Here is an 8845-nt window from a genome sequence, read left to right on the forward strand (position 1 = left end):
CACAGGACAAATAGGGAACAAGGGGCTGCTGCTTACATATCCAACCTATAAAAATAAGAATGTTTTGAGTAGCATTCAGCAGTCCATAATTAAACATTTAATTTTCTCATTTCTTCTGCCCCTCCATTCCCATGACTGATCCAGGCATTGGAAAGATAAACAAGGATTTGAGATGCTCTCCTCAGGCTTGTTATTCTAACTGAATCCACTAAAAAACATATTCACTGTTCTGGCTGCTGTAGAGTCATGTGATGCAGCCAAATCTACCCCACGTCCAGAATGAACAAACAACAAGAATAAAAAAGTAGTAGCAAATGTTGAATTGCAGACTCTCTTCCAAGCTGCCAAACAATTGTTGCTTCATCTCTGTCAGTGTGGTTTTGATTGGAAAACCCTCGATGGCAGAGTCTTTTAATGACGTGTTTGCAGACAAGCCGAAGGAATGCCTCGAGACCTTATCTTCTCCCTCCCTTTCTCCCAAGCCCACACTGACTTTCCATCCGGTACAGAGGCGTTCTCTGCAGCCAGACAGGATGGTATTCCAGCCCTCTGAGTCATCCCAGGTTGCAGAGTGGGGGGTCTGTTATGGCCAGTAATACACTAATAGGAGCCTGGCGAATTCATTAGAGCAAACGGTGGAGCGGACACCTCCACGTTGTGCACCATCGTGACTGAGTTTTTCATTATTTCACTTGAAGCAAACCACAGAAAATGTGACCAGAATAACTGATGTCTCATTTAGTTCACTGATTTACTATCCACTGGAACTTTATTTCAAGTGCTAATTAATTCTGTTTAATCACACAGATTACGTAATACAGGAGCCATCAAATGAGCTTTTCACAAGTTGTTTCCGAGTGATGACACTGCGTTTATAAAATGGAGATTTATGTATTACTAAATTAAACTTGGTTGTGCACATGCTAGTTGTTATAGAATGTTTCACCCACAAGTAAGTAAGTGTCATACACTTGTTAGCCTTTTAAAACGCTAAATTTTGGAAGTTATCTCACAATTTGTTTTAGTGTTTCAGTGGCTTCCTGCTCAAGTTACATCTTTTTTATTACTTGGCAACAGGAATCCCTCCTAGCAGCCACTTCACACACTCTTCGCAGGATAAGATATTTATTGCATTTTAATAGCGCAAGCCAATTTCAGTCTGGAGAGCTGGAAAGATTTGAAGAAAACACTTTACTTTGAGCTATTTGGAGCTTTATGATAAGGATTTTCTTTCATCCTAAGCCTGTCTTTTGTTCATATTTTATTGCGCAGAACATCTGTTCAGGTTACATGTGAGCACTTGAACCATTCGTGGATGCTGCTTGAGAGTTTGTAATTCTGTGATCAAGTGATCCCACACCCTGTTGTTAGGATTTGTACGAGATTATATGCACATACAGTCAACGACCAGCTTATCGGGCACCACCTGTGAAATCTAATACAACAGCTCTGCCATACAAAGCTTCTACGTTCTCAGTTTTTGTTGATGTTTCCAAAAAGGTGATAATTCTGCTTTGTGTTTCTAGTGGGTGGTCGTGGTGGTGTGCTGGAGTGCATTCACTGTTAAACCTCTTTAACAAACATATGGCGAGCAAAATATAATAAATTAAATGTAATGCAGTCCAGTACACCACCACACACTATAAGCTCAATGATACATAAAGTAGAAATACCAACTTTTTGACAGTGCCAATAAAAACTGAAAATCTAGAACCTATGTGAGAGCAGAATTTATGGCAGAGCTGTTGTTTTGGATAATGAAGTCGTATCTGTTAAACCGTTAATGTTCTGCATGTGGTGCAGTTTTTAAATGTGTCCATTGCACCACGTGAACCTACCTCGTCGCTGTTGCCGGAGTTCTTGATGAACTTGAATCCTGGGATGCGTTTCTGGGTGCACACCACCCCGACATCTTCTGAATGTTTGCAGTCAGTCACACCGAAGCCGTTGGACTCACACTGAGCCAGACTCTTCTCTCCGCCGGTGCAGTGCAAATTGTCCAGCCAGATCCGACCTGGAATGAAGGAAGGAAAAGACATGAGGGAAGAAAACAACACAAGTTTTGATGTTGAAGGCGAATGTCTTCTTTTGTTCAATCCAGTTATGATGGATGAGGCTGAGGCAATTAATGGATTAGTTGATGAACAGAAAGTTGATTTGTTTTGAAGCTCATTGATTATTCCAACGTCTAAATTTGTTGCTGAGTTTTGTCTTAAGTTCAACATCTCTGAGGTTTGGACAGTTTGTCAAATCAAATTAGCAATTTGAAAACAACTTCTTGTGTTTAAGGAACAGCAATGGCCATTTCTAACATTTTATTGATCCAAGCATGAATTGATTATCCAACAAAATAACTAGGAAATAAATTAATAATGAAAAGAATCATTATTTGTTGCCCCAGTACATTCTTGTATGTTGACTCTCTACAACCAGTGTGATTCTGTTGATGTTCCCTTCTTTTACTGCAGGACTCTTTCTTCCCACTGAGCTCCATGGGGCCACATGTCTCAATTTCCAGTAACTTTCCTGAATAAGTGATCATTGCTTCATTTTAAAATACAGATGAAAGAATGGTTTAAGCATTACATTTTGACAGCGTGAGCTGTGAGTCACACCGTACTGACATCCATTTCAGCATTTCCACTGAAGTCTAGTCCTCGGGACAGTAGACCTACTCACGTGGAGCTGTGTTTGGTCTCTCAACATAACCTGACGCATTTTTTCAGCCAAAACCCTGCCAATAAATGTTGTCACGGCTGAAGCGGATCATCTGCTGTCCAGCTGGCTGTTCTGAATCAGCCATGAGGGAAACCACACAACTGTGGCCATGGAAACTACGAACGGGCTGCTCATCACTCTGGAAGTCTCAACATGTTCCTGAGGAACATCGTGATCATACCAGGAACGTGACTGCATGTTATACGGTCACGTAGCCTCCTCCTGGCAGAGAGGCGACTGCCGCTGGAACATTTTCTAATATGAGCTGAGTCTTCTGGTGCTGAAACACAGTTTGGCCTCTGTACACCTTTGTCTAAACAAATACTCAGCCTCGCCAGATGTGATAAATCTTGATTGCTGTGTTAAATCTATCATTTGGAAGTCTTGTGGGGATTTAACAAGCCACTGAAAAGAACAGTGAGCCATTCGTTTTCAGTTTTTACATTGAGTTTTTATAGTCAACCACATAGCCAAAAAACTCAAAATTAACACAAAGCGGTAGAGCACAGTGATCCTAAAAAGATCAGAATAAAATGGATTTTGTAGTTGAACAAACTGTAGCCTTAAACTTGCAAACCTTAGCATTTTCTGTTTTTTAACCTGCTGCGGTTGCAAATAATGGCTGTGTAATAGCAGCTGGGGATCTGATTCACAATCCCTGAAGGAAAAACACAGTGTATCCCAGAAGGATGTCCTTATACTTATTATGTTGTTATGTGTTCAATTAAAAACACTCGGTGGTTTCTTTTACCATTACATAATTCGTCATGGTGGGAAATGGAAAATCCTCCTTATCATTTTTATAGCCAGGTGTGTCTGCCCACAACAAGACAACACACGTGCTGTCTTTTCTAACTGACTCCCCCTCAAACATCTAATTGTCAGAATATGAGGAAGACTCGCTCCCTCTGCTGCAACAAATGGTAAAAAGGTGTTCAATTTAGTGATAAAAATCTGCTTTTTCTGCATTCATATCAAGATTAAACCACAATATCTCCCTTTTTATCAATAAAAAAATAATTCACAACTTTTAAACTATCAAAAAAATTTATTTTTGTTGGCTTTCTGGACAATCTGGAGGGAGCATTCTAACTCAATCCCAAAGGTACCAATCTTTTTATGCCTAAGCTACTGCTCGAATGAAGTGCTAACAGTTGCATTACTGCACAGCCAGTGCTCACATATACATCAAACTGCCTGTTAATTGCTTCTCTTAAAATAGTATGTGCATGAAACGTTTTATGAATGGTGTGCATAACTTCTCAAACGTGATTCTCAAAACTTCCATAATGACTGTAGTCCTTTGGGGAGGTAATTACGTTACATTTGAAGTGGCTCGCAGCATGCGGCCAACCCAGTGGGAAGACATATGTCTTTAACAAGGGACCCTGAGTTTATTTACAGCTACCAACGTACATCCACCACCAGCAGCCAGCAACTGTCACTTTTACAGGGTTGGGAATCTCATCAGGGTTTTTTACAGTGATGGAGGAAATCCTACACGACGGAGGGAGAAGACAGTACAGAAGAAAGGAGATGAGATTATGTCTGGTTTACACACCCAGTGTTTCCAGTCTTTCCCCCTACTTTTATGCTCTCAACTGATTGGTGTGTCTCAGTTGTCGTCTAATGGGGAAACCAGTGCCTGGGTGTATTAGTAGCCAGACGGGGGGAAACCTGTACCTCATTCAAGGATTTCCATGGAACATATGAAAGTATATGCGGAGATATGCAGCCTTTGAAGGTGAACAGTTGGGCAGACTGCTCACATTAACACCCCATAACCTACACACCAGCTCCCAACAGCTGAACAACATGATTCTGAGCTGAACCTTGAAGGGGTTTGATTAGATAATACTGACTCTCCTCGTAAATTTTGTGATGTTTTTCATACCTTCTCCTCTTCCATACTTGGCCGAGGGCGACCAGGATTCGGCATCCATGAAGCCCAGCTCTCTGCACACCACTTGGGCAGCCTGGATGGAGAAGTCATCATCGCACACCGTCCCCCACTCTCCATTGTAGAAAACTTCCACCCGGCCCTCATAGTGTTTCCGCTTCTCCCCCGCTAGACGTAGCTGGATTACAGGTTTGCCAGAGTCTGACTGGGCCTTACACAGCACCCACATACACAGCAATGTGGTCAAGAGACCGTGGACGGATACTGGACTCAACATGACTCAGGATGAGGGAGGAAAAGATGATCTAAATGGAGATAAAAAAGACAAAAGACTGTTAGCATTAGCTGTATAACACTGCAGTGAAGTTTTTGTTTTAACAAACTTGTGCTTAAAAGTGTATTTTTCAAATTCCAAAGGGTTAAACTGAGGGCCGAATGTTATCTGAAGACCAGCAGAGGCAGACAGGCAATTTGTGGTGTGTGGTCATTTTTCCCATAATTTGAGAGAGTGAGCAGTGTCAGTATAAAATCCAGTGCAGTAACAGCTTGGTTTGGCCGTCATATCAGGCTCCCAAAGGCTCTTCACTGGCCCCTATGCAACCGCAAGTACAGTAACAGAGTTCACCGCAGTTTTACAGTATATTGAGAAAACAAGAAATGCATTTGACTGCCAATAAGAGTGAGACAAGGAAAATTTGGAAAAAAGTTTGGATCAGACTGAAGGTTAAGAGACAGGGATTTCTCCTTCTGTCTGACTGCCTAATGGAGAGCAAATGTGGGCTCCTGCAGGGACGTGCCACCTCTCTCGTTTATCTCCTGATCTGTTCCTGGAGGCTGCGTAACTGAGGTTCAAGAAGGGGAAGTCGACTCCACCTCGATATTTCATCGCAGACCATCAAAGTGTCAATGGTAGGACCAAAAGCCCCGAGGGTAGGAATGTTTCTGGAGCGAAAGGGAGGGAAGACAGACATTGAAAGTGAGGAGACCTCCACATCTGGGGGTGGTAGGTGGTGGTGGTGGGGGGCTGCTTTCCGAGTTGACGTCATAGTAACAGCCAAACAAACTGCACAGGCTTTAAAAAAACAGGCCCCAAGTACACGCTCAATAAATCGTCAGGCTGTACGAGACGTCACTTGTGATCGTTAGAGGGAAACATCTGGTTTATCTCTCCATGAAAGGAGCAAGTTCAGCGGGAGGCCGGAAATACTTTAATTTGGCTTTTTATTCTTCAGCGTGTCTCTTGTCAAAGCAGTGAAACCGAGCCAGAGGGTGAAAGAAAAAAACACACAGTGATGGTTTTACATGAGTTTGAGTTCAGGGTGCACTTCTAAACAGCTGTTAGTGAACAAACATGACTTTGATGGAAACTTTAAAACATAAAGAACTCTTCTCTTAAATTTTACACATTCTAGATAACACTACATACATCAATTCTTATAAGAATATGCAAAGTTAACAGTTAAAAACTTGTGATACAATCAACAGCAGCAATGATGTAAATGGAGAGAACAGAATTAGGTGGTTGTAAAGACAACTTTCAACATGTAACCACATAGGAGCAAGAACGCCAGTCAGTAATTGAAAGCTGCTTGTCAATGAGAAGTAGCCAAGAACTGTCAAGTCAAATGGAAAGTCCCATATAGTTAGTTTATTGCTATCTCCGTCTACGCCAGAGCTCTTGTATTGCCTGCTGTTCATTTGGGAAAAGCATAAATCAACCATCAAGTGATCAACACAGCTCCAAATGGTCACTGTGAGTGAACAAAGGAAAGATGTTTAGAAGGTCTGCAGCTCCTACAGCACATTTGTCCACTCTCAGCACCACAGAAACAGCACTGGTGTCTTTTCTCAAATGGAAACAAATATTGGATGGAAAATCAAATTAGAGGAAAACTATAAAATCATTAAAGCTGCAAAAGAAAAAAGAAAAAAAAAATCTCCTGTTGTGTTTTAAGTTGTACAAAGAGCCCTCATGTAGCATATCTGACAGTTTACAGATGCAACTCTGACATCTCAAAGTTTCTGCAAGTGTGAGAAAACATCCAGTCCACCCACAGGAGCTTTAAAAAGTGAAAGGACTTACTTTGACAGACACACAACAGGATCCTCTCCAAGACTGTGAGGTTTCCAACCTTGTTGCAGACTGGGATGAGCTGTGCAGCAGAGGCTCTTTGTCCCTTTAGTACTCCGCTGCCTGCTTCCTCGGCTCCCCTCACAGCTGGCAGCGGCTCCCGGCCCACTCCTCACCACAGCCAGCAGCCAATCAGAGGCCACCTCAGCATCCTGGACCCACCCCCTCCAGCACAGTCACCAGGGTTACAAAAACACACCAAAAAGACCCTCAGATTCTATATTGCTCCTGTTTTGCAAGTTGGCTTGGAAACCGATTGTTTGTTTAGGGGATCCTGTCCATCCCTTCATATAGTTTCTAGAAATCAAATTGCTGTTAAAGCACCTATAAAAGAACTTAGACCTGGATCTGTGGAATCTCAAGGCTAGAGTTTGTATCAGGGAATGCATCCATTTTTGTCTGATGTAATATTAAGTAGAAAACTTCTTTTTTTAAATTTTTTTTTAAAACCAATTTAGGCACTATCTGGTCTATTTTTGGTGCCTATAGCATCTTAAACTGACCCCACATCCCAGAAGTTTTTAAACTCAGCCTGAGTAGCCCATCTTCTAAGTTCAAAGTCACTACATTTTCAGTTTTGATGGCGCTGTCAAAAAGGTGACACTTTATGTTTATTATTGAGGTCATATGTGATGGTGTAATGGACTGCAATACATTCCAAAGCGTTCCTAATGATTTATCCCCCTTTTAAACGTAATTGAGGGGAGGCTAAAACTGAGGAAGAATCATTACCTTTTTGATATTGTCAGTGTTTTTGTCTTTTGTTTTTTACAATGACTTTTTGTACTTTTTGCCTTTATTTAAGACGACCGTGTCTATGTTGAGGTAGGAGAATTGGTTAAGAAGAGTGGAGAATGGCACGTGACACAGGTTCTTGGCTGAAACATTGTGGTTTTTGGTTGGATTATGTGGAAAGCGCCTTCACCACCAGTCTGTGAGGGCAGCCTCGTGCTGTGATGTTTAAGGACAGACACCACCATGTGGAGAGACAGTGAAACAAAGGCTGACCATGTCTATGCTTAAGTAAACATTTAGTCTGAAAATTTTAGGACAAATATACCTATTTCATACATGTAATGAAAAAAATAAACATCAGGCGCATGTAACAGGCTTTCTTTGCAATTAACCAACAATAAAGCAGAAGCAGCAGCAGGTTACACAAACTCTGAGGCCTTCTTTTCCTTTCCTCTGTCTCTGCTGTCTGTTACAGAAAAATAAAGAACTGAACTACTTACAAAAAATATCTAAATTTTCACACATTAGCCTGAGTGACGAATGATTTTTTATTGTTTCCTATGTGGAAACAGGGGCAGCAAGGTGGAGCAGTGGTCAGTACTGTTGCTTCGCAGCAAGAAGGTCACTGGTTTGCATCCTGGTGAGGACACCCGGGATCTTTCTACGTGGAGTTTGTATGTTCTCCCCGTGCAGCGTGGGTTCTCTCCAGGTTCTCCAGCTTCCTCCCACACAGTCCAAAAACATGTTGAGGTTAATTGGTGATTCTAAATTGTCTGTAGGTGTGAATGTGAGTGTGCTTGGTTGTCTGTCTCTAAGTGTAATCCTGTGATAGACTGGTGACCTGTCCAGGGTGTCCCCTACCTTCGCCCAAAGTCAGCTGGGATAGACTCCAGCCCCCTGTGACCCCAGTGAGGATTAAGCGGTGTATAGATAATGGATGGATGGATGTGGAAATGTGTAACATGTATATTTAGTACATGTAGTGGCACAGTGAAGCTGCATTTGACGCGTTTCAAACTAGTCCAGCTACCATTGATGTGTTTTAGGGGGAAAGTTGGGATTTGATGAAGACAACCACTTGTTTTTATCTGAATTCACATAATTTAGCTGCAATTTAACAGTAGGTAGGAAACATCAATGGCAAGTTTGCTCTCTTGCTAAAGTTATAGTAGACAGTTAACCACTGACAGAAGAATTCAGCTAAAAATATTAAGAACCAAGTTGTTTTTCAAGTCTTCTGTCACATTTAGCTCTAAAATGTGATGTACAGACCTGCTCTGCCAAGAGGAGAAAGAGAACGTTTGTCTTTTTATTCAAGTCGCAACAGAACAAGGCATCAGTGAAGCAAACTGGACACAGAG

At 41.8% G+C, this 8845-nt stretch overlaps 1 protein-coding gene across 1 annotated transcript in view; it reads right to left on the reverse strand.

Moving 5' to 3' along the window:
- Positions 1 to 6785, reverse strand: part of loxl2a (lysyl oxidase-like 2a) — a 29104-nt gene extending 22319 nt beyond the window's left edge. Inside the window, exons 1-3 of the mRNA XM_008294778.1 lie at positions 6702 to 6785; positions 4613 to 4923; positions 1839 to 2014 (exon numbers count right to left, since the gene is read on the reverse strand). Of these exons, the coding sequence (XP_008293000.1) occupies positions 1839 to 2014; positions 4613 to 4895 (459 nt within the window). The 5' untranslated portion in view covers positions 4896 to 4923; positions 6702 to 6785. The remainder of the gene's footprint in view (positions 1 to 1838; positions 2015 to 4612; positions 4924 to 6701) is intronic.
- Positions 6786 to 8845: the final 2060 nt, after the last annotated feature.

The sequence above is a fragment of the Stegastes partitus genome, unplaced genomic scaffold (assembly GCF_000690725.1).
Source record: "Stegastes partitus isolate 25-593 unplaced genomic scaffold, Stegastes_partitus-1.0.2 Scaffold993, whole genome shotgun sequence".
Lineage (NCBI taxonomy): Eukaryota > Metazoa > Chordata > Actinopteri > Pomacentridae > Stegastes > Stegastes partitus.